General features: G+C 40.2%; 1 protein-coding gene and 1 pseudogene across 8 annotated transcripts in view; one reads left to right on the forward strand and one right to left on the reverse strand.

The window, feature by feature from the left end:
- Positions 1 to 23,759, forward strand: part of MTF2 (metal response element binding transcription factor 2) — a 50,388-nt gene extending 26,629 nt beyond the window's left edge. For all 8 annotated transcript variants that reach the window (XM_058659233.1, XM_004582045.4, XM_004582049.4 and 5 more), the window contains 7 exons: positions 432 to 555; positions 9,356 to 9,423; positions 10,611 to 10,781; positions 18,765 to 18,870; positions 18,985 to 19,037; positions 19,149 to 19,253; positions 21,336 to 23,759. In XM_058659233.1, the coding sequence (XP_058515216.1) occupies positions 432 to 555; positions 9,356 to 9,423; positions 10,611 to 10,781; positions 18,765 to 18,870; positions 18,985 to 19,037; positions 19,149 to 19,253; positions 21,336 to 21,693 (985 nt within the window). In that variant the 3' untranslated portion in view covers positions 21,694 to 23,759. The remainder of the gene's footprint in view (positions 1 to 431; positions 556 to 9,355; positions 9,424 to 10,610; positions 10,782 to 18,764; positions 18,871 to 18,984; positions 19,038 to 19,148; positions 19,254 to 21,335) is intronic.
- Positions 23,760 to 26,062: 2,303 nt separating this feature from the next.
- Positions 26,063 to 26,399, reverse strand: LOC101518774 (mitochondrial import inner membrane translocase subunit TIM14-like; annotated as a pseudogene).
- Positions 26,400 to 26,623: the final 224 nt, after the last annotated feature.

Raw genomic sequence — 26,623 nt, forward strand, 5'->3', positions numbered from 1 at the left:
AATTCAGTAGAAGAGAGAGGACTATATTAAATTGACAATTTTGCTTCAAGCCAGTTTGTATTTATGGAAAAGTGATGAATTTTGGAGATTGAGTAATAAAGTGCTGACAATTCTAGTTAGATACTTTATAGAAACATTTTGTTCATGAATAAAATAACGTTTGCAAAGTATTCTGTAGTTTAAGGTCATATCCTCTATGAATGCATTGAAATAATTCAGGTAACTGATAGTTGTTGAAGGATAAATAGATGTTTAGTCAGTGTATTCCAATTGTTTTTATATGTAATTCATTGTTTATGAGTATGACTTAGAATATTGTCCTCATGCACTGAAATATATCAGATTTTAAAATTTAAGTTCTATAAAGAAATTGTGATTTAGTAATAAACACAAACATTATTTCGTATATTTTGATTATTTTTGGATTCCAGGGTAGATATAGCACACCTTTGCCTTTACAACCTAAGTGTTATTCACAAGAAGAAATACTTTGATTCTGAACTTGAGCTTATGACATACATTAATGAAAACTGGGATAGATTGCACCCTGGAGAGGTAGGTGATCTTGGAGCTAAGTTATTAGCTACTTGATGTCTTTTTTGTTTTGTTTTTGTGAAAAACAACTAAGACACCTATATAACTGAGACACTAAAGTAGAATTTTAGTTAACTCTGCTGAGAAATAATTTTGGTTATCAGGACAGCCCTTTTATGCATTGTTCATTGCTTTGTTGGCTTAGGAAGATTGCAGGAGGAAATAAATTGGTTAAGTTTTCCAGTTTCTGAAGTGAGAATGATTGTGGCAAAAAATAAAAGGGAACAATCCTTAGTGTTGGATTCACAGTTTCCACCTCCTTTTTTCTGTGTTTTCTATTAACTTACATGTGTAAATAGTATTCTTTCCATTTTGGTTGGTGTTTCTTTACAGAAGTAGTATTAAAATCAGAAATTATAGAATTAAGCTACCTGTTGGCCCTGGGTGATAAATTTTAATGAATCAGTTTGTAACAAAAAAAAAGTAAGGCAGTACTAGTAACTAGGACTTTTTTTCAAAGACTTATGTTGTTTGAAAAAGTTACAGAGAGCTTCCAAGAGTTATACAGATCTTCCATCTGCTGCTTTTCACCCCAAATGGCCAGGATTGGGTCAGACTGAGGCTGAGAGGCAGGAGCTTCATCTGAATCTTCCAAATGAGTGCAGAGACCCTGTGCACTTGGCTCATCTGCCTTGCTACTTCCCCAGGTGCGTTAGCAGAGAGCCAGATTGGAAGTAGAGCATCTGGTACTCAAACCAGTGCTCATTTGGGATGCCATTGCAGGCATGGCTGCGTTCACTCCATCGCAGCACTAGTCCTTGTTGTGCTCCTTAAAATTATCTAAATATTGAATTGTAGAATGCTTTCAAAATGTCCTGACCCTTGTGACCAATGCAGTGATTCAACTGGCTAAATGCCTGCCTGCAGGCTCCAATATCCCATCTGGGCACTGGTTTGTGTCCCAGCTGCTCCAGTCCCCATCCAGTTCTCTGTTTGTGGCAGCAGAGGATGGCACAAAGTCTTGGGTACCTGCACCCCATGGGGGACTTGAAGTATGTTTTTGGCTTCTGATTTGTGATCCCCTCAACTCTGGCAGTTGTGGGAATTTAGGGGATGTACTGGATGGAAGGTCTTTCTGTTTCTTCTCTCTGTAAATCTGCCTTTCCGAGGAAAATAAGTGAATCTTGATTTCACTACTATTATATACCCATACGACTGTTACCTGTTCACTATAATTGTTAACTTGATGTATGTAGTACACATTTAAAAAATGGAGTTGCAGTTAGTTTAAATACCTGATCTTTTTTTTTTTTTTTTTTTTTTTTTTTAAAGATTTATTTTATTTTTATTACAAAGTCAGATACACTGAGAGGAGGAGAGACAGAGAGGAAGTGGAGCTGCCGGGATTAGAACCAGCGGCCATATGGGATCAAGGCGAAGACCTTAGCCACTAGGCCACGCTGCCAAGCCCCTGATCTTTTTTTTTAAACATATTTTTATTGCATTTCATTTTTTTGAAAATTAATTACATTGCATTATGTGATACATTTTTTATGCACTGGGATTCCCCCCGCCCCTCCCCACACCCTCCCCCCACGGCGGATTGCTCCACCTTGTTGCATTACCATAGTTCAAATTCAGTTGACATTCTTTCATTGGAGGTTAAATACCTGATCTTATAGTAAAATGTAAATATTTAGATTTTACGTGAGGGACTGAAAATACAAAACAAAGTATTTTTAAAGAAAAACTGTAAATTCCATATACCTCAATTCCTTGAGCTTCTGATACATATTAGAAAAATTTACTTCAGCAATTGCATGTTTTTGTTTTCTGTGATCTGTGAGAGTAATGTCTTAGAAATATTATTTTTTGAGCCATCAAATTTATTATTAGAATCCTTTCTCATTGCTGTAGCTTTGCATGAAAATTAAGTATCATGCAGAGTAGTTGACTAAAGTTGAGGGTTTTAATTATTTTCTGTTTGTCTTTTATACCTTTGTACTGCAATTATATTTTTTTAAAGAATTTTCTTTTATTGGAAAGTCAGATATGCAGAGAGGAGGAGAGACAGATAGGAAGATCTTCAATCTGTTGATTCACTCCCCAAGCGGCCTTAATGTCGGGAGCTGAGCCAATCCAAAGCCAAGAGCCTGGAGCCTCTTCTGGGTCTCCCACATGGGTACAGGGTCCTAAAGGCTTTGGGCTGTACTCAGCTGCTTTCCCAGGCCACAAGCAGGGAGCTGGATGGGATGTGCAGCAGCTGGGATTAGAACCAGCACCTATATGGGATCCTGGCACATTCAAGGTGAGCACTTTAGCGAAAGGACACCACACTGGGCCGTGCAATTAGATTTTTTTTTTTAAAGATTTTATTATTATTGGAAAGCCGGATATACACAGAGGAGGAGAGACAGAGAGGAAGATCTTCCATCCGATGATTCACTCCCCAAGTGAGCCGCAACGGGCCGGTGCGCGCCAATCCGATGCCAGGAACCAGGAACCTCTTCCGGGTCTCCCACGCGGGTGCAGGGTCCCAAGGCTTTGGGCCGTCCTCGACTGCTTTCCCAGGCCACAAGCAGGGAGCTGGATGGGAAGTGGAGCTGCCGGGATTAGAACCGGCGCCCATATGGGATCCCGGGGCTTGTTCAAGGCGAGGACTTTAGCCTCTAGGCCATGCCGCCGGCCCCAGTGCAATTAGATTTTAAGGAAAACTTGTTAATAAAGGGATCATTAAGTTTGTGCCAGTCTATATGTAATGTTTATGCAGTGTTTTTGGTTTTCTAGACTTTAAAATGTCTGTATTGGTAAGTTCAGATATGAAATAAATACGAATAATGTGCCATTCCAGTTTTTATTTTTCAAGATTGATTATTTTCATTGGAAAGACAGATTTACAGAGAGAACGAAAGACAGGGAGAAAGATCTTCTGTCTACTGGTTTACTCCCCAAGAGGCCGCCATGGCCGGAACTGAGCCAATCCGAAGCCAGGAGCTTCTTCTGGGTCTCCCACATGGTGCAGGGTCCTAGAGTATTGGCCCGTTCTTACTATACAGTACAAATATGCGCTGTGTGGGGTCCAGGTGCATGCAAGGATGAGCTTCAGACACTAGGCTACCACATCAGGCCCTCCACATGATTTTTTTTTTCCCTCCACATGATTTTAATAGTAAATCTTTATTAGCTGAAATCGGATTGCAAAGCTAAAACTGAGTCACTAATCCATTCTTAGATTAATGAAATTTGTTTATATTCAACATTTTTCTAAAAACTGCTGATTATTCTTGTCAAAGCATGAGAAATATATGCTAAATATATTAATATATTTACATTTGTAATTTTTTTTCATTAATTACATTGTATTACATGACACTATTTCATAGGTACTGGGATTGTCCCCCCTTCACCCCAAACCCTTCCCCATGGTGAATTCCTTCACCATGATGCATAACCACAGCTCAGGTTCCGTTGGGATTCCCTAATTACAAGCTCACACCATACAGAGTCCAGCATCCCAATATCCAGTCAAGTTCAACGGCCTCTTAGGGAGGCCCTCTCAGGTTTGAAGGCAGAGCCAGCAGAGCGTCACCTCTAGCAATTAGAAGCTCCAACATATCATCAGCAACAGTCCAGGTACGATGAGGCTGGTGCAGAGTCCACTGATTGACATAGTCCATCTTAGAGTTTCCCCTGGTCCAGTTTTCCGCTGCAAGCATATAGCTGAGGTGGTTGATTGATCTACTCCATCTTCCATCTTTTCTTGGTTAATGTTTTGATTCCTCCATTTTGTTCAAAGGAATCCCCAAAGAAACTTTGAGGCGTTCCCAGGCCAGGCTCCTACATGTACTACTAGTAAGCACAGTGCCTGCCACCGTCCATCACTCCGATCAGCTGGTGGTTGTAACCCCTGGGTTGGATCTATTCTGAGCCCCGACCTCCATTGGAACCAATGAGTATTGCAGCTCTCTCTGGCTCTGCCCGTCACACACTAGTCCCTCACCTAAACCAGTGGGAGGTGTGCTGGTTGGGTGCTGCATTCCCTACTGGCACAGGCCATTTCACATTGGCATTTTGTGTTTTGTACTGTTTTTTATTGCAACCAAACCTGGCCAGGCCCCCATTACATTTGTAATTGAGTACTTGAGGTATTAAAGTGATTTTTTTATCAGCTTATTATAAACACTGTAGATTATATAAGCATTTGCATTATAAATTTCTCTTAAAAATGAAGCAAAGTCCCGGCATGATAGCCTAGTGGCCAAAGTCCTCACTTTGCATGTGCTGGGATCCCATATGGGTGCTGGTTCTAATCTCAGCGGCTCCACTTCCTGTCGAGCTCCCTGCTTGTGGCCTGGGAAAGCAGTGGGGGACGGCCCAGATATTGGTGGCCCAAATCTTAGTACCATGCAATATTGTGCAAGACCTGAAAGAGGCTCCTGGCTCCTAGTTTTGGATCGGCTCAGCTCCAGTTGCTTTGGCCACTTGGGGAGTGAATCGCTGAACAGAAGATCTTCCTCTCTGTGTATGTGACTTCCAAATAAAGATATAATAAAATCTTTAAAAAAAAAAAGAACATGCAGTAGTTTCTGTTTAATGTGGAAATTAAGTGCAGACAAAATTAAAAATAGCTTATGGTTTGTATTGAGAAGTTCCTGAAAAGTTTTTCTTGCATTTTGCTTAGAGATCTGTTTATACTGCACACCTACTTCCAGCGTGACACTTATTTGTCCTTTTCGCTTGTTTAATAATTTTTTTGTATGATGACACTGATTAAGTTTCAGTGATACTTGTGTATTATTTTGGAAGCCTAATTCATATGTACATTTGTAAATATTCTGGTCATCTTTGGTTGAATCATCTTTTTTGTGTTGTGCTTGTTTGTTTTGGATTGTCAGAAAGGAAATAATTTTAAAGATTTATTTTAAAGACTTTTAATCTTTTTTTCCTTGAGGTTTTTTTTTTTTTTATGGCGAAGTCAGATATATAGATAGAGACAGTGAGGAAGATCTTCTGTCCGTTGATTCCCTCCCCAAGTGGCCTCAGTGGCCACAGCTGAGCAGAGCAGAAGCTAGGAGCCAGGAATTTCTTCAAGGTGTTCCTCGCAGGTGCGGGATTCCAAGGCTTTGGGCCATCCTCAACTGCTTTCCCAGGCCACAAGCAGGGAGCTGGATGGGAAGTGGAACAGCTGGAATTAGAACTGGCACTCATATGGGATCCCTGCCCTTTCGAGGCGAGGGCTTTAGCCGCTAGACCACCGTGCCAGGCCCTGGGCCCTGTTTTTTAAGTTTAATTTTAAACAGCAGATAGATGTAGTCTTACAGCATATTTGAACAGAGGATATTGAAATAACCCGTGTTTTTTTTTTTTTTTTCTTTTTTTTTTCGTGTAGTTGCCTGGTCCATTATCAGTATATTGCCCAGAGTAGTGCATTATATTTGATGAAATACATGGGGAATTGTTACTACTTAAGACTGCAGCTTTTTTAAATATTAAGGAATGTGTCAAAAAATAATCTTAGAGATAATCTCCTTTCATACTGAAAGGCAGAATTTAATATTTATGCATCACATATTTTTTTTTTTTAAAGATTTATTTTTATTACAAAGTCAGATATACACAGAGGAGGAGAGACAGAGAGGAAGATCTTCCATCCGATGATTCACTCCCCAAGTGAGCCGCAATGGGCCGGAGCTGCGCAGATCCGATGCCGGGAACCAGGAACCTCTTCCAGGTCTCCCACACGGGTGCAGTGTCCCAAAGCACTGGGCCGTCCTAGACTGCTTTCCCAGGTCACAAGCAGGGAGCTGGATGGGAAGTGGAGCTGCCGGGATTAGAACCGGCGCCCATATGGGATCCCGGGGCTTGTTCAAGGCGAGGACTTTAGCTGCTAGGCCGCGCCGCTGGGCCCCCACATATTTCTATTTATTTATTTATTTTTTTAGTTGTTTAAGATGCATTTGTTTTTCGGCCCGGTATGATAGCCTAGTGGCTAAAATCCATTCAGGTCTCCCACATTGTTGGCAGGGGTCCAAGCACTTGAACTCTGCTTCTTTCCGAGATACTTCTGATAGGAGCTAGATTGGAAATGTAGCAACTGGGACTGAAACCAGGATATAGGTGGTATGCCAATTGGACGGTCAGGGGCTTAACTCATTGTGCCACACCACCAGCCCCAATATATTTGTGTTTAAGCTATTTCATAAGCCTGCTGTGGTGTCCAGGCTTTTGTATTCTGATCCAGTGCGTGGAGGTGGACTGTGTTTCAAATAAAATAAATACATGTTATAAAGGACTGTATCAGGCATGGTGTGATGGCTTAATTGCTAAATCCTCACCTTGCAAGTGTCCGGATCCTATATGGGCACCAGTTCATGTCCTAGCTGCTCCATATCCCATCCAGCTCCCTGCTTGTGGTCTGGGAAAGTAGTTGAAGATGGCCCAAAGCCTTGGGACCACTGCATCAGCGTGGGAGACCCAAAAGAAGCTGCTGACTCCAGCTTAACTCTGGTCGTTGAGACCACTTTTGGAGTGAACCAACAGGTGAAAGATCTGCCTTTCCAGTAAAAATAAATAACTCTTGAAAAAAGTATAATACTGAGTGCTACCTCGATTTGAGGGAAATAAGAAGAATAAGGGTGCAGCTCAAACTTTTATGATGTAAATGCTATTTTGGCTAGAAAAAAGAAAGGTGTGATAGAGGTGTCCTTTAATACATTTTTCCGAAGTTGTGAGGGATTGCAGTGTCTCCCCATTAGCTGTTTCACTCCCCACATTCCAACAATACTTGGAGATGGGCCAGGCTGTGTCCAGGATGGAGCAGTGTGGCTCTTGCATATGAGTGGCAGGGACCCAGTAACCTGAACTGGGTGTGCATTAGCAGGAAGCTGGAACTGGAAGCAGAGCAACCTGAGCCACTGTAGTAGGGTGTGACATGATGTGTTAACTGCTAAAATAGAAATCTGGTTAACAGCAGTCCTTGGGGTCTGAGTGTTGTATGGTTAGCACATAGCATAAATGTTGCTAAAACAGATTACTTAAACTTTGGCATTCTTAAATGCCTTAATCTCATGGAAGTCAGTAATAATGAATGGTGTATTTATCAAAAGCAAGAATTAGAGTTTAGATGTTCATATTTTTTATCAGCACAGTCTGGTGTGGAAGAAGCATTGTTGCTGTTAAAAAGTTCAACCCAATCTCATACTTAGATATTATAGTAGCTTTCAAGTTTTTGGTAAGTTTATAAAAGAGAGAATAAAAGCATTTTAAGATAGAAGATTTTTGCATAATTACTAAATGGATTTCCTGAGTGGATTCTTCATTAACTGTGGTAATCGGAGACTGTAATCTTGGTGGAAGATTGAGTTTAGACTAAGGATCTTTAAAGTTAGACTCTCTCTATATTTCAAGAAAAATTCTTTGTTACTGGACTCTTCCAAAGTTAAAATAGTTGGAGGTGGTATGATACAGTGGAATGAGCACCAATAACTTCTTTTTTTATGTGTTTGGTATCATCCAACATGTTAGCAGAGACTGAGCTCTCAGTAAATGTTGACAGTTGATTGATCAACACCTGGGGTCAGGTTCTAGTTCTTTTCCTACATCGGCAGGTTAATTTGAGCATTTCAGTTAACTTTTGTATTTGTTAAATTGTGTAAACTATTATAGGACTAGATGATCTTTAAGTCTCATCTAGCTTGAGCATTTTTTTTGACTAATGTGTTGGTTTTTCAAGTTTTGAGGCCTAGAAATCTTAAGGGCTAAAGAATATGGTGGGGAGTCAGGACAGGGAAGACGAGAGATCTTTCATCTACTGGTTCTCTACCTAAAAGGGCTACAACAGCCATGGCTGGGCCAGTCTAGAGCCAGGAATTTCATCTGGCTCTCCCCACATCAGTGGCCTTGGCCAGGCACTTGATGTTTTCTGCTGCCTTCCCAGGTGCAATTTAAGACTGATTGGAAGCAGAGCAGCCGGGACTCAAACTGACTTTCTGGTGTGGAATGCTGAAGTAGCAAGTGGCAACTTGAGCCTCCATGCCTCAAGACCTCTCAGTATTTATAGATAGTTTATGATGATGAGAAATTATTGAGCCACTTAGTGCTAAGGTCTGTAACGAAAATAAAAATTCTCCAATTCGTATTTTTTTAAATTATTATTTGTGAGAGTTACAAAAAGATGAAGAGATCTGTCTGCTGGTTTGTTTCCCAGATGGCTGCTGCAGCTGAGGGTTGGCCAGGTACAGGCACTTGGGCATTTTCTGCTGCTTACTCATGTGAATTAGCAGGGGCCTGGATTGGAAGTGGAGCAGCCAAGATTTTAATACTCCCATGTGGGATGTCAGCTGGCGTTAAATCTATACCACAGTGCTGACTCACATAAAATTTTAAAAGTAAGAGATTATTAGTTTATGAAAATAATAGATGATGTAGGAAATAAAGCAGTATGCTTCTTACTACTTTCATTTTGTGTATCTGCTGTTAGAAGTTTTTGTAAATATTAAATACACTTAATGTATTTCCTGAATATTAATAGCTAGTAAAAAAATCCAGTTTTTATAGCATTTCCGATTTGCAGTTTCCTAATAATCATCTATGACTTGATTCATGTATTGAACTAATTTGGTTGGTGTAGAATTCATACTGTCATCTTTGAGGGTGAGAAAATGAGACTTGATGGATGGCTGTAATATCAGTGAATGTCTGGAATGAGAACATAGGTCTTAGGACTACGAGTACATTTATCTATATCACGTTGCCTCTGTGTGGCATGTTTATGTTACTGATGCGATTATAGTATGATAAATTTTTTCTTGATACTTCACAGCTGGCAGACACACCAAAATCTGAAAGATATGAGCATGTTCTGGAGGCATTAAATGATTACAAGACCATGTAAGTTGATTTGTGTATCCTTATGAGTGAGAATACATTTAGTATATATAAAAATTAGTGGCATTGTCTTAAGAATTGTGAGATTAATGTATAAAGTTTTAAAAAACATTGAAAGATTAATGTATAAAGTTTTAAAAAACATTGAAATTGGTGGTTTGAGATGTGTAACTGCTGTCCATTATAGACATAATTTTCTATGTCAAGTTGTGTAAGATAATGAAATGATATTGCTTGATAATTTTTCATATGTATCTCCCTCGTTTTTTTAAACCAACGTATGTATGTTTTTGAAATATTTTCAAAATTTTACTTAAATAAAAGGTTTATGAATGCATGTATTGATTCCTATGAACTCTCGAGGTATACATTTTCATTACTAACAGGTTGCTGATTTGAATTTAGTAGCTTTTTAAAGATTAAATAATGATAGCAATTTCTCGTGGCTAGGTCTTCAGACCAACTCAACAAAGCCCTAAGTTAATGGAATAGTTACTGTACTAATAAAGTTATTTTAGAGAACAGTTAATTTGGAATTTCAATGTGCAATGAAATATAGCTGGTATGTAGAAATAGGGGTCTCCTTTCTTAAATGCATGTAAGAGTGGAAGAAGATTCCAGATTGTAAGTGGAGGTTATTGTGGCCAGCTGGGCTACAGCAGAGCTGAAGTGGATGGAGGTTTTTGGGGACAAGAACCGTGAAGCTAAAGGATAGGGCTGAGGGCCGTATTGTGTAGATGCCCAATAGTATGTATTTAATACTCTTAATTTTCCTGGCTTCTGGGATTTATCTTTCTCCTCAAGTAGTGTCACCTGTTATTTCAACCAAGACTATTTAAGATCTGCTCAGAAAGGAAATGCTTCTCCTTCTAAAGCTGTTTTTAGATTTCTATTACAGTGCTAAAATAATGGAAAAAAATAAAAAAGACAATGCTTTGTGCTCTTCTTCCTTTAAAGAGTTAGAGGCCATGTTTTAAAAAGAGAAGTGTAAGAGTGCTTTTCTCTTCTGTGCTCCTGTTCCTCCCAGTTGGACAAATAAAAGTTAAGGAAAGCAGAAGGCAACAAGAGTTTTTGTATTACTTGGTGGACTTTCATATATAAAGACCTTGTATCTGAAAGTTATGAGTTAGTATCTACCATGTATTTGTTTTTAATATTTAAATTTTAAGCTAATTTTCTCAAAAATTTAGGTTTATGTCTGGGAAAGAAATAAAGAAGAAGAAGCATTTATTTGGTTTGCGAATTCGTGTTCCTCCTGTGCCGCCAAATGTAGCTTTCAAAGCAGAGAAAGAACCTGAAGGAACATCCCATGAATTTAAAATTAAAGGCAGAAAGGCATCTAAACCTATAGCTGATTCAAGGTAAAAATTATGGCTTAGTTTTTCTCATTAGTTTATTTGTAACTAACAATGTTGTTTAATCTCATATTTTACAAAGCAAGTGTCAGTTAACCCTGACATTTTGTTTCCTGTTTGTAGTTTCCTTACATAGACAAGATACATAAAATTGATGCTAGATACTTGTTTTAGGTTTTTTGCTTTCCAGTAATAAACCCTGTTTTATTTACATATTAACTTAGGAACTGACCTACTCATTTATCATTCATTCAGTAATTCACTTACTAATTCGTGCCATTTGTCAATGTCTTACTGTTTTAAGAGCTGGGGAATCAATAATAAGACAGATTTTCTTTCTACCTTGATGGAGTATATGTATAGGGGGAGGAAAGCTGATAAGTAGAATAATCGCTTGTTGCTAGGAAAAAGCATACTGTTTTAACAGTAATTTAACTGAGATTAGTAGGGATGGGAAATTTGTTTTAAAAGTGGGATGATTTAAATAGTATTTAAGCTGAGAGTTAATGAGACTAATCTAACAATGTGAAGAACAGAGGTGATCAAGGGTGGCAGCAATATAAAATGCAAAGACTTGTAGCATATACTAGAAATTTTCAGAATATTGTGTTAGGACTAGAACGTAGCATCTGGTATTAGGAAGATCGGGTAGAATTGGAATGTGTAGGGTCTTATAGGTCTGTTAAGTTTGGGTGGTTTCTGAGGACACTTGGAATGCAGATTGAATCATTTTTTAAAAAAGATTTATTTTTCTTAAAAAAGTCAGATGTATATATATAGAGAGGAGGAGAGACAGAGAGGAATATCTTCCGTCCGATGTATCACTCCCCAAGTGACCACAGTGGCCAGTGCTGAGCGAATCCGAAGCTAAGAGCCAGGAGCTCTTCCGGGTCTCCCATGTGGGTGCAGGGTCCCAAAGCTTTGGGCCATCCTCCACTGCTTTTCCAGGGAGTGGAGGGAGTTGGATGGGAAGTGGAACTGTCAGGATTAGAACCGGCAACCTTACAGGATCCTTGTGTGTTCAAGGTGAGGACTTTAGCTGCTAGGCCACCGCGCCAGGCCCAGATTGAGTCATTTTTAAAACAATTATTTCCATATTGTGTTAAGTAACAGACACAGCAAGCAATTGGGGCTTTTGAATAGGTCTAAGTGGGAAATAGGTGATGATTCCTTTGTCGAGGCAAATGGTTAACAGTTTAAGGAGAGAGACAGAAACAGGGCATCTTTTGGAGGCAAAATTTATTGGCTTTGCTATTTGAATTTTTGAAGGAAAGGAGAATAGAGTTAAATAGAGTAAAGTTAAATAAAGTTAATAGGAGTATTTGGCTTGAACCAATTGGTGGATGGTTGAAGTTGTTATCCAAGTATGTTTTTGGCAAAATGAAAATTTCTTCTGTTTCTACTCATTGAACTTGAATTTTGTTTTAGACGTATCTAAATTATAGTGTGAGATACAGATATGTGGACTTGTAACTTACGAACGTTTGGAAAGTCAGGACAAGAAATAAAAATTTGAGTTCATAAAGCCATGAGTATGAGTAAAATTAACTAGAGGAGCAAGTAGCGAAAAGAATGCATTGTAGCCCAGATGACAAATCTGTAAGAGATGAAATAGGCAAAGGAGGCTGAGAAAGGATGATCAGTGAGATAAGCATGAAGCCCTGAAAACCAAAAAGGGAATGTTTGAAGAAAGGTGGTACGTTAAGCTATGTTAAATGCCAGTGAATGACAGAAAATGACATGCGAAAAAAGTATGAGGGTTGTAAGTAGACTCAAAAACAGTTATAACAAGAAGGGGTAAGCCTTGCAATTTAAAATTCTGGAGTGGGTAAGAGAAAGTGGAAGAACATATTTCATTGACTCTTAAAAGTGATACTCTGGGGCATGGCGGCGTGGCCTAGCGGCTAAATTCCTTGTCTTGAATGCGCCAGGAATGCGCCAGGTTCCAATATGGGCACCGGTTCTAATCCCGGCAGCTCCACTTCCCATCCAGCTCCCTGCTTGTGGCCTGGGAAAGCAGTCGAGGACAGCCCAAAGCCCTGGGACCCTGAACCCATGTGGAAGACCTGGAGGAAGTTCCTGACTCTTAGCTTCAGATTGGCTCAGCTCTGACCGTTGAGGTCACTTGGGAAGTGAATCATCGGACACGAGATCTTCTTCTCTGTCTCTCTTCCTCTCTCTCTCTTTCTATATATATAAATTGTGTGTGTGTGTGTGTGTGTGTGTGTGTGTGTGTGTGTGTGTATATATATGACTTTGCAGTAAAAATAAAAATTAAATCTTCTAAAAAAAAAGTGATACTCTGAAGAGAATTAAATAAATGGAATGACAGGGCTCAGTGGCTAAATCCTCACTTAGCAAGGGCTGGGATCTCATATGGGCACTGTTTCCTGTTTGGCCTCTTCATTCCCCATCCAGCTCCCTGCTTGTGGCCTGGGAAAGTGGTAGAGGGTGGCCCAAAATCTTGGGAGCCTGAACCTGCATGCGAGACCTATAAGAAGCTTCCAGCTTCAGGTGGCTCAGCTCCAGCTGTTGTTGCAGTCACGTGGGGAATAAATCAGTGGGTAGAAGATCTTTAAGTTCCTCTCCTTTGCTCTGTAAATCTGCGTTTTAAATAAAAATAAATCATAAAAAGTGCAACAACAAATGAAGATGGAACCTCTTAAATGGTCGTCTTTTAAATGGGAGACAGTTGGAATCTCTGTGCTGGTAGAAATGAGCCCATGGATAAGAGGTTGTTATAGGAGTCAAACCTACTGAAAGGATTGTGGTGCCTTCGAAAAACCAATAGAAGGTATTGATAGGAAGAGAGACGCCTTTTTTTTTTTTTTTAGTTGGGATGAAAAGGCAAGGCATTTACAGATGCTAATTCTCTTTGTAGTTTGGATGGTTAGAAAATCACTAAAGTTTTTCCCTGATTGCAAGAGCTATTTTCACAATGAGATAGGAGGCCAAGATAGATAAGAGAGTTGTAAAGAGAGGGAAATGTAAGGAGGAAATAAAAAATATGAAGCAGGTACTCTTAGAAAATTACAAACTAGCAAAGGGTTTACAATACATCATAGCCATTTGAAGTTGGTAAGAGTGGTTGCTAACATGTCTTTCCTGAAAGCATGCTCATTATTCCTATCACGTTGGAATTTATCACTGAACTTTTGCTAGTATTGTAGTTACCCAAATTATGAATTAGAGGAGAAAAGGAATTTCACTAATGCTCCGTGTCATCCCTGTTATTTTTTTTTAAAGATTTATTTATTTTTATTACAAAGTCAATATACAGAGAGGAGGAGAGACAGAGAGGAAGATCTTCTGTCCGATGATTCACTCCGCAAGTGACCGCAACGGCCAGTGCTATGCCGATCTGAAGCCAGGAACCAGGAACTTCCTCCAGGTCTCCCACGCTGGTGCAGGGTCCCGGTGCTCTGGGCCGTCCTCGGCTGCTTTCCCAGGCCACAAGCAGGGAGTTGGATGGGAAGTGGAGCTGCCGGTGCCCATATGGGATCCCGGCATGCCCAAGGCGAGGACTTTAGCCACTAGACCACGCCGCCGGGCCCCCTGTTACGATTTTGATAGAGAATGGATCGTGTGTGGTGCTACTGGGCAGAATTTCAGGTTTCTTTTTTTGTTTGTTTACAAGGATAGTTTTATTTTTTAAATTATTTTGTAATAAGCTTACTTAATTGATTAGGGTACAAAGGGTCAAGGGCTACAGGGCGAAAGTGGGTAATACCATTGTTTCCACACTAATATTTTCCCCCTGTATCTGGGGTCAGGGGAGAAACAAAGAGAAAAGCCCCACCCAACCTCCCACCCATCCCAGATCCCCAACGGGAGGCGCGCTCTGAAGGTCCTGCTCAAACAGTTTTGATAGTTCATCAGTTCTGGATTGCTGCCAGTCTTGCAGTTCCAATCACAATGAAACCTATTCAGAGTCCACTGGCTGACAGTCTCTTCATGGTTGGGGTTCTAAGATCAGCAGTTCAGTTAGAGGGATCTCCAAAGAAACTTCATCTGAGATGATCCCAGACCTGATTCTTGCATGAATTTGCTAGTACAGGGTCCAACACCGTACGTCTCACCAATCAGTTTATGCACATGCTGGTTGTTGGGATTGCTGGGTCTGTTCTGTTTCCAGCCCTGTCTTCCTCGTGAACCAACAGGTGTTGTAGTCCAGCTTGATCCTACCCACTTCATACTCAGTCCTCATGCAAACCAGTTGGAGCTGCAGCCTAGTTGGGGCGACTCCCCATAACCCCCACCAATTCTGCCCCCTACCCTGGTTCCCATGCTTGCCAGTATGAACCGCAGACTTGTCCAGTCTGTCCCACATCCCATTTAGCTCTCACACATGTCAATGGGCATTGAAGCCTAGTTCAACCCAACCAACCTGCTATCCATCCTATATACCTACTGGCAGATGCCTGTCTGTCTAGCTACTGCTGCCCTGTCCTGGTTTTCGTGCTGTCCAGTGAGTAGTAACCCTGAGGGAGGTGCCTACTATTTCCCTCCTAGGCCACACCCACTCCCAGATTATGCACTCTCCAGGTGGTTCTGGCATTTGACCAGACAGAATTAGCTCCCAGTGCCAGCCTCTGCCAGCTAATGCTGCGGCTAAGCCCAACCATCCCTCACCCACTCTAATTTTAGTTTGCACCAGTTGGAACAGTCAGCCCACCGTGACCCTTCCCTTATCTAGTTCACATGAGGCCCACAGGTGTTATAGCCCTGCCTAGTCTGATCTGTCCCCATCCCGACTCATGCTTTCCAATGGAAGTAGTTGTCCAGCAGGGGAGCCCACATTCCCCTGTCAGCTTTGCCTCCTCCCCCGGGTTTTCACATGTGCTGTTTGGGCGCTGCAACCACATCTGGTACGGCTCATCTCACCTTGGCATTCCTTAATGTGTACTGGTATGTGCCGCAGCCAAACCTTGCTCGGCCCACACTCTATTCTGGTGCTCGGACTCACCAGCGGGTGATGTGAACAGGTTCAGCCTGGTCTGCCCCCAACCCATGCCATGTGTATGCCAGTGGGATAATTTCCATAGCCTGTTCTGGGCTGTTTTCCTATTGTGTTTCTTGTGCTTACCTGCAGGGACTGTGTCCTGCCAAAGGAGTTGCCCAGGCTCCTCCATCAGAAACTCTTGCAGTGCCAGATTTCGCACATACCAGTGGGTCCATGAGCCAGCCCTACTCAGTTCACCTCCTGTCCTAGCAGGAACAGTGGCTTATCTTGACTGGCCTTCAACCCAATCTGGTTTTTACTGTAGGATGTTTCAACCCAGCCACGGCTCTGCCATACCCCCATACAACTCACACATGGTTCAGTAAGGGCTGAGACCTAGCCTAGTCTGTCACACATCTCCCCTGGTCCTCCAGAGCACCAGATGGTTTTGGAGTCTGGCCCGGGTTGGTGCTTCCAGTCCTAGTCCAGACTTGTGCCAAGTGAGATTACAACCATATCCTGATCAGAACGCAGTACCAGTTCCAGTCCATGCACTGCTTGGTGGAAAATTCAACCCAGTTAGGGTGTCCCCTTAGCTGCCCAACCGGGCCTATTCCCAGCCATAGATCACGTGCAGGCCAGTGGTTGCTCTGACTCAGCTTGGCAGAGCCCTTCACTTGTCCTGGCCCCTTAGATGCTGTGGCTTAGCGTCCCTGACTCACGCAGATCAGTAGGTGCAAGGGCCTACTTGGTGTGACCTGTGCTCCAACCTGATTTCTGTTGTTTCTTGTGAGTTAAGGTTTGTTCAGCCCTGCCCATTCTGCCCCCTTCCAGTGGCAGCCCAGCCCACCCCACATCCTGTTTTAGGATGCACATTCAGGTGCTGCTGCCTTGACCTGCCATGACTGTTGTGGATTCTTTTACCTGTGAGTGATGGCAGGTGGGATAGTCACACCTAACAGTCCATCGCAACCCCAGCTTGCGAGCTAACCAGTGGGACTTGTGCTTCCACAGGGTTGGGCCCACACAGCTCCACAGAGTTTACCCCCAGACCACGTTCTCTTGTGTGCTGGATAGTGTCTTGACCCTCCAAATGTGACCACTCCACCACTCAGTCGGGTAATGGTACCTAACACTGCCAAAGAGGCCCCCATGCATAGCTTTGGTGTGGGCTGGTGTGTGGCGATCAGTGATGTTCTATACTAACAGCCCATCTCTGGATTCCTAATTGGGCTGGTGAATCTGTCTAACCCAAATTATCTTCTGGATACTTCTCTCTAAACCACCAGCCTCGGTCCCCACGCATGCCTGAAACTTTCATGACCCTGTCACTGGGTATCACGCAGAATTCACTTCTCACCTACACTAAAACTGGCCTTAATCATGAGTGTCCCCAGGCAGCAACTACATATCATAAAAACCCCAGAGTTCGCCTCCGGGTGGCCCGCAAGCAAAGCTGGCACCACTTGGTGCACTGGCCACCCAAGGCCGAGGACTTGTTCACTGTGTTCCGGCAGTGCCTTTGGCGTGAGTCCCCAGCATTGGGTCCGACCCGGTAGGGGCACCCCCCACAGCCGCCAAAATTCCAGGTTTCTTTAAAGACACTCTCAATTTCTCCTGGGCTTTGTGTATGGACAGGGTCTTTTAGTTTTTCTTTAGTCAGTGATCCTTAGGGATTATATTGATCATCTTTCAAAACATTTTGTGTCCCATCCGCCTTGCTTTGCCCTGTTTGGATTATAGGTCTAATTGTGCTCTGTTTTTATTTCTTATGGCTCCCTTAAATTTGTCCTTCATCCTTACTCTCTGACCTTAGTTTAATTTCTAGAGTGATAGTGTTTTCCCTAATTTTCTCCTTTAATCCTTCCCATCTCCCCCCTTTAAAAATATTTACTTATTTTTTTTTGAAGGGTAGGTTTACAAAGAAAGAAAAGGTGACAACAATTTTCCACCCACTGGTGCACTCACCAAAATAGTTACAGCAGCTAGACATGGGCTGGTCCAGAACTAGGAGCCAGGAGCTTCCAGGCCTGCCATACGGGTTCAGGGCCAAAAGACCTCAGCTGTCCTCTGCTCCTTTCCCAGGCACATTGGCAAGGAGCTGGATCAGAGTAGCTGGGACTCCAGCGGGTGTCCCTATGGGATGCTGGTGTCACAGGTGCTCAGGCTGATACACCGTGGTGTTCCCCTACTTCCCATTTACCCTTTTTACGCCTGTTATGTAGTATTGTTCCTTTTTCCCTTTTTGAAATTGAATTTCCATAGGTTAATGAGAAATAGTACTAATACCTTGCTTGTATATACATTTGTGGTCTTTGAACTATATTATGAACTTTCTAGCACAGTAAATGTTTTTGTTTCCTTTTTATCTAGTGTCTCTTTTATATGATAGCTGTTGTTGAGTAAATGAAATAGATGTTTGTATACTATTGTTTGCCTTTTTTCTTCCTTTGTATTAATTGGAAGTGCCCTTGGCTATTTACCCCAGTTTTCCTTCCTTTTGCTTTTTGAGTGAGTGACTTGCTGCCAGTGTGAGAAGGATTCTTTACTCCTTTTTTTTTACATTCTGCTAACCCAGGCATAATTCTCTACATGTTAATAGAACTTGGGAAGACAGACAGACAGACATACACAATTTTTTAAAGACAGTCCCTCTTCAAATTCACTATAATTTTATCATCGATAGTTCCTAGCTCCTGAAGATTAACTGCTAAAATTCATAGCCATTTTTAGTGGTAATTTTAAGCATTCCTAAAATAGGAGAATGCATACTAAATTTTTTTTCAAATCCTGCATCTACTAGTTATCTGGTTTTTGTTGTTGCTGATCTTAGATGGTATATATTTTTAATTAGCATAAAAGATATTTTCATATCAACCTTCTATAATGTAAAAAAATCTCTTAAATGTTTGAATTTAAATGCAATTTTTATGTTGTCATTAATATAAAAGTACAGTATGTATAGATCTAGTTACATATATAAAGCTGCTATTTTTTAATTTTCTTTGTGTGAAGATTAAAAACATGTGTTGTGGTTTCTATTTTAGGGAAGTAAGCAATGGCATAGAAAAAAAAGGAAAGAAAAAGTCAGTGGGTCGTCCTCCTGGCCCATATACAAGAAAAATGATTCAAAAAACTGCTGAGCCACCTTTGGTAAGAGGATATATTCATGTGTGTTGTCAAAGAAGGGTATGTGGCGTCACCAGGAAGTTAGTAATGTATCGCATGCTTTAGAACCATGGTTTAGTGTATCATTCTGTCTTCCAGGATAAGGAATCAGTTTCTGAGAATCCTGCTTTGGATTTACCTTGTTCTATAGGGTAAATAGAAAATAATTTTTTGCTTTCTTAGGAATTTTATTTTGGGGGGAAATTAGTGTTTCTATTGTTGTGTAATATAGTTTTTATACCATCTAAATTCTTTTGTCTCAGGAGAACTGAGGGAACTGCACATTCATCCAATACCTCAGATGTGGATTTCACGGGTGCTTCCAGTACGAAAGAAACTACCTCGTCTACCATTTCCAGGCATTATGGGTAGATATTTAATATTTTTAGTTAATTTTTTTCTAGATTCTTTCTCTTTGCAAAGTGTTGGTGTAGCAATTTTTTAACAGTTGAAGCTGATGTAAATGTATCTTGTACCTTTTTAGAAGCAGTCCATACGTGGATTCTCTTTATTACTCTAAAATTTTTTTAATTTTAATTTTATTTGATAGGCAGAGAAACAAATAGAGTAATTTGCTGATTTACTCTGCTGCGGTAGTTGGGGTTGGGTCAGACTGAAGCCTGAAGCCAGGAGCCTGGTATTCCGTCTGTAGTTGCCACCCAAGGTGCACATTAGCAGGGAGCTGGATTGGAAGCATAAGAACTGGGATTTGAGCCAGATACTCTGAATGTTGATGTCCCAGGCAGCGTATTAATAATTGAGTATTTTTTTTCTTTTTAGAGCCACAAGGATCACGTTTTTCAGATTTTCTAGGAAATTTTCCACTGCAGACCAATGGTTACAAGCAATTCTTGTTTCTGTTAGGCCTTTTTGTGTTCCTGCTATATGTAAGCATGCCTGGCTTTTCAGAGAGTTAGAAAAATAAAAAAAAAAAAAGTTATATATGTATTTGAAACAATTTGAAAGAGAGGGAGACATCTTCCATCCACTGGTTCACTCCCTAGAAGGCTGCGATAACCAACGTTGAACCAGGCTGAAGCCAGGAGGTTTAGTCAGATCCCCCATGTATGTAGACTCCTCCCTAATACAGTCATATAACACAGGATATTTCTGTCAATGATGAATCTCACATGTGGTGGTCTGATGAATTCATATTGATAAGTGATATTGAGGTGTTAGTTTGTGGAGGTATACTCTATGATACCATGATGAAATTGCCTAAGTATGTATTCCTTGGAACATGTTCTCTTGTTAAGTGATATATAACTTTATTTTATCTAACTTAACTCTCCAGGCTCAATTTGTCCTAAAACGTGTCATGTCAAATATGAAGAGCACAGTCTACTTGGAGTCACAGTTTTTGAGTTGTAGATCCTGCTCTTACCATTTACAAATGAGAAAACTGGGGCCGGATGCAGTAGCCTGGGTGGCTAAAGTCCTTGCCTTGAACAAACTGGTATCCCATATAGGCGCCAGTTCTAATCCTGGCAGCCCCACTTCCCATCTAGCTCCCTGCTTGTGGCTTGGGAAAGTAGTTGCGGATGGCCCAAAGACTTGAGACCCTGCACCTGTGTGGGAGACCCGGAATAGGCTCTGGGCTCCTAGCTTCAGATCGGTGCAGCTCTGGCCAATTTGGCTACGTGGGGAGTGAATCATTGGATGAAGATCTTTCTGTGTCTCCTCCTCTTTATGTATCTCACTTTACAATAAAAATAAATCTTTTTAAGAAAAAAAGCTGAGGCTCAGAGGACGTTAAATAGCAACTTTGCATATTTAACTTGTGTAAAATTGCTGCGTTGTAAATTTGAAGCCATGTGATTGTAAAGTCTTTGAATTTAGCCTTTATGCTGTCTGTTTCTTTTGTCATAAGATCATACTACTACATTTTTGTTTTGAGTAAAGGGCTTCAAATATTGTGTAGCTCAAGGCTTTAATCAAATATGTGAGCACCGAAGTTAAGAAATTTTATTTGGCCTAGTAATAGCGCATTCTGAATTCTAGTTTGTGTTTATTCCTGTTCATTACATTACTTCGCTATGCAGAGAATTAGTAATAAGAGAATATTTAGTTCTACTTTTTAAGCACACAGAATAGTGTCTTGTGTGTAGTTGGTACTTGGCAAACTTGTTTATGATGAGGTTGTTGGCAATAATGGACTACTTAGTCATATTTTGCCTCATTGCCCTCCTATTTAAAACTTGGCTCTTTTACGCTTAATAGTGCATGGTTAAGGAGGGGAAGCTCTACAAAGGTCAATCCCAAGGAGGTGGTGGCATCTAAAGTAATAAAGGCAAATGGTAGTGCATTTATATAGCATGTTCTGTTTTGCTTTGGCTGATTTTAGGATATATTCTTACAGAAGAGTGATTTTTAAAAAGTCAGAACATATTGCTTGGGCAAAGGATGCTTTAAATGCTTGGTAGACAGTTTTTATCTTCTCGGTTTCACAGATTGTCTGACTCCAGAAAAAGAACTCGAACTGGAAGATCTTGGCCTGCTGCAATACCACATTTGCGGAGAAGAAGAGGTCGGCTTCCAAGAAGAGCACTCCAGACTCAGAACTCAGAAATTGTAAAAGATGATGAAGGCAAAGAAGATTATCAATTTGATGAACTCAACACAGAGATCCTAAATAACTTAGCAGATCAGGAGTTACAACTCAATCACCTGAAAAACTCCATTACTAGTTATTTTGGTGCTGCAGGTAGAATAGCATGTGGTGAAAAATACCGAGTTTTGGCTCGTCGGGTGACACTTGACGGAAAGGTGCAGTATCTTGTGGAATGGGAAGGAGCGACTGCATCCTGACTGTAAGACTTGAACATTATGTTCACTGCACTCAGTTTCTGTAGGTACAGTTGAAAGTCCTAAAGGAGTCTGGCTTTTACTATCTTTCTTACAAGAAAGGGGGAGGGAAAGGTCAAAAAAATTCACAAATGGGGACGATACTAGCCTTAACATAGACCTGTTAATGTTATGGATATTGTCATAAAAAGATATCTTTTAAAAATCAGAACAGAGACTTAATTTTTTAAATCTTAAGATTTGTAGAGTGTTTCTAGGATAGGATATTAAAAATGATTCAAACCCATGCATGGTGTTAGATAACTTTTCTAATTAGTCCATTGAGTCAGTTTTTGTGATTAGTGGTTATCAGAGCAAAGAGATCATGTAGATAGCACAAGTATTTGGAGAAACACTGTCTGTTTTGTTACCAAAATGTTGGAAAAGATTTATTTCAGTACCTTTTCGATTTCATAAAGTGCAGTGTATATAATGCCTACTGAAAAGACTGTAAAATATTGAAATTTTCTTTCAAGCAAAGTGTAAAAAATATATTGAGCCTGTAAATTGCTCTGTGACTAGACTTCATTGTCGTCTTAATATATTCTTTGCATGTGCATATATATACACATATGTGTATATATATGTGTGTGATTATGTGACCTATGCAATACAAATTATGGGAATGGGCAGCTTTGGAGTATATATATCCCATAATTCTTTTTTCAGGAATAGTTGCAGTATTTACACAGCAGCATTTCTTCTCAGGCTTTTTTGGGTGCTGTTGCTTACTATGTATGAAGAGAAATGTGTCAAACAAGTCTAGTGTGTTCTGAAGAAGGATGTGAAGAAGTGTTCATGGGCTTTTAGAATGCTTTTCACTTTCAGTCCTTGTAACTCAGCTGTTCAGTACCTAAAACAAATTCAAATAAGATGAACGTTATCTCCTACTAGAAGTACCGTTTTCACGTTTTCATGGCACGTTATGATTGTAAATGTCTCGGTTTTAACAGTAAGTCTATAGGAGTCCCTTGAAGATTCCTACAATGTTTGTAGTAACTGTTAGTCATGTTTGGATAAGTGTAGTATGAACAAAGTATTTTATTGCACAGGGTTAACAAGCAGTATGTTGCCAGTTGAGGCTCCTGCTGTCTTATTACAACATTACCTCTTGTTTTTATAAAATGTACCAAGATTTAAATTGATAACTTTATTTTACATGTTAAAAAAAAAAACCAATTTCTTTTATCACCAGTGTTAGAGTTGTCTTCTATTTCTTTTTGTTTTGTTTTGTTTTTAGCCAAAGAGTAAACAGAAGAATATTCTTTCTTGGTGGCTGTCCATTTTACTTTTAAAAGTGGTTGGTGGATTTTAGACTAAAAATTGGGGTATTTGCCACCAAAATGGAAAAATATGTAAAGTGTAGTGATTACAGAGTGGTGCAAGTGTGGGTTAGTACTTATTTATTCCATTGATGATTTTTTGACTGTTTATGAAGAAAATTGCTTTATTTCTTTAAACATCTTCAAAAGATGACCTTTTTTGGAAAGGGGGGGAGTCACGTTATAGCCAAAAGAAGCAGAGAACTTGGTTGTCCTGTACTTGGTTCTTGGTTGGCCAGGTGTAAATGAGCTTTACAAAAGTGCAAATTAAAAACTGTCATTTCTGTTTACCTCCACCAAAACTTGATTTTCCCCTAGCTATTAATTTAAAGTTGCCTTTCCTGCAGCTGCAATATTTTGGATAACACACAAAGTTTGTGTTAATTTTTGAATGTTTGTTTATATCTAGGGGTAATGGAAAATGTAAATCCCGTGTAACTTTATTCACTCCACCTGTATAATATTATTTCATTTTCCCCAAAGTCCTTTAATTCTAACTGAACACCAGCAGTATTTTTAGTAACTCTTTCTTTAACATACTTGGAAAGCAATTTATCAAGCTGAACTGTCTTTAGACTTAATTATTGTGAATGTCTGTTTTATTTTATTATGGTGGTTCACATGGCTCTGATGTTCAGTTTGTATTTTTGGAATTGCTTTACTTAGAATTAAAACAGACCAACATTAAATGTGTGTATTTTTAAAAGAGTTAATGAGTTTTGCTTCTGTATTGACTTGAAAATACACACTGGTGCAGTAGTTGACTGCCTTTATTTAGTTAGGGATTTAAGGATTTCTAATTTCATCTATAGAAAACGTTTTCTTGTCCCCTATAAAATATTATTAATTATTGCCTGCTCACCTAAAATGAACATTTGGAAAAAGAGTTATGTTTGGCCAGCTTGTATACTTTATATTTTAAAGACAAAATCTTTCTTGTTTCCAGACTTTGAAAATGTCAGATTTGAGTTTCCAACTGTGTTGTCTTCTTACTTACATAGAGGATGTCATGTTTCACATAAAAGGATTTCTTATTTTTTCAGAAAATTTTGCTTCTAAGCTACAGAAAGAAAAGATGCATAAATTACATAATTGCTTGTCAAAATCACATTTTTATTCAAAACGGATTTCTTCTTTGGTCCTGAGTGAGAAACATGAGTTCTTAGACCCTTAGATAACCTGACTGTAATAGGATAAGAGCCTTAAGATTTCTTGTATAAACCCATAATACAGGGGTATTGAAACTAGGTCTTGTTCAGGATATTGTGGGACTTAATATTTTTGCAGAAACGAAAATGTGTGAATTTTTTGTGTGTGTGACTAAGGTTTGTGGAAATATGCCAGTGTGGATTTTAGCATGTATATCTTCACAAGGTTTGCTATCAGTGTTGGAAGTAGAACTGTTTGTTTGAAGTATCTATAGAGCAGTCGTATTGGTTGAAGCATGATCTGACTTAACAATTTTATCTCAGTAAAAAATTTTTAGTGAGCATTTATCTATTTGAAATGTGCAGAGACAGAGAGCGAGAGACAAACACCCATCTTGTTTTTCACTCGGACACATCTGAAGCAGCATGTGATGGGGCCAGGTGAAACCAAGAGCTCAGTCCACATGTGCCATGTGGGTGGTGGGAATGCAGTTACTGAGCCATCACTGCCGTCTCCCAAGCCTATCCATCAGCAGGAAACTGGAGTTAAAAACTAGAGACAGATGCTTTCACTGGGTGTGAAACCCAGATACTTCTCAGTAGGGCATAGATGTTTTAACCAAATCTGAAGTGGTAGGTTACATGCCTACCCCTAACAATTGTTTATGGTGTGATTCAAGAGTTATTTGAGGCCCCAGGGCATGCTCAGTAGCTAAATCCTCGCCTTGCAACCGGAATCCCATATGGGCACCAGTTCCCTTTCCAGCTGCTCCACTTCCTATCCAGCTCCCTGCTTGTGGCCTGGGAAAAGCAGTGGAGGACAGCCCAAAGGCTTGGGACCCTGCACCTATGTGGGAGACCCAGAAGAGGCTATTTGCTCCTGGCTTCAAATCGGCTCAGCTCTGGCTGTTGTGGCCACTTGGGGAGTGAACCAGCGGACAGAGGACCTTTGTCTCTTTCTCTATGTAAATCTTTCTAATAAAAATAAACAAATGTTAAAGTTAATTGAGGTTGTGTTGGCAAAGGGAAAAAAACCCATCACAACTTTGGGAAACAAAAAAAGCCCTGTATGTATGGGAAGTTCTTTCTAAATTTAGGTTTGTGTAAAAGCATCTACTTTGATTTCTTTGGCAGTTAGTTGATCAGCCAGTCCGTGGTATTTCCTCAGGGAAACAAAATTGAAAGTTAAATATGAAGCAAGACCTTTATCTTATCATGAATTGTTTGCTAATAGGTAACAGGAAACCACATGTTTTTATGATGCAAGTTGGTAGATAAGCTGTGTAAACATACTGATAGGGACTTTCGAGTTAATTGAAATGTAATAGATCAAAGTAATAGATCAAAGAATTATGCTTGTTCTTTATATTTGTGAATACAGTTACAGATGAACTATGAAACTTTTTTCTTTCTTCTTTTCCCCTCATTTCAACTCCCTCAAAATCTTTCTGTGGAAATGATGAATATAGAAACTGGATACTGGAACCACCATTGTGGCTCAGTGTGTTAAATGCTGCTTTCCAAGCTGACATCCCATATAAATGCTGGCTTGAGACTTGGCTGCTCTGCTTCCCATCCAGTTCCCGACTAATGCACCTGGGAAAACACCCAGGTGGCCTAAGTACTTGCACTTCTTCCTACACCACTCCCACTGCCCTACTCCAGTGGGGGCCTCTGATGGGGTTCCAGACACCTGACTTCAGTTTAGCCTGGCAGACATTTGGAGAGTGAAATCAGCAGATGAAAGATAACCCTTCTCTTTCTTTCCTCCATCTGCTTTTTAGATAGGTAAATCTTGAAAAAAGTGGGTACTTATTTGTGCTGTTTTTCTACATCATTTTAAAAAATTGTAGCTCTGAGTTATTATAAAAAGTTGTTGCTCACACAGACACCAGTTTGAACTGGGAATTCATGTTTACTTATTTTTTTAGTGTGACCTTTTAGTAAATCTTTGGCTTCATTGATTTTCATTGTGATCTAAGAAGATCCTCCTTTGAGCTCTGAGCATAATTTGTTGATGTGCTTACCTTATTTTTCTTTTATTGGCAGTTAGGTTTACACTTAATATTAATGATGCTTCTTGTTTTGTCATTTTGGGTTCAAATCTGCCTCTGTAATAGCCACCACTGAAGGCAGATTTTGATAGACTTTGGAAAACTTGTTTTACTTGAGGCTCCATTTGCTTGCAAGCTTGCAACATGTAATGGCCGTGGCTTGGGCTCTGTTCCCTTACCCTCACCTGGAACGTGGCACATCCTGGTCCAGAAGCGGTGGCCATCCATCAGATGCTGCTACCTGAAGGCTTGAACCTACCAGCAGCAAGCACAACCTTGTGAAGTGTTGTGCTCTTCTTAATGAATTTAATATGTCCCTGAAGGGACATTCCCACTGCACTTAAGCGACCAAGCAAAAGACTAAGTCCTT

The sequence above is a fragment of the Ochotona princeps genome, chromosome 2 (genome assembly GCF_030435755.1).
Source record: "Ochotona princeps isolate mOchPri1 chromosome 2, mOchPri1.hap1, whole genome shotgun sequence".
Taxonomy (NCBI): domain Eukaryota; kingdom Metazoa; phylum Chordata; class Mammalia; order Lagomorpha; family Ochotonidae; genus Ochotona; species Ochotona princeps.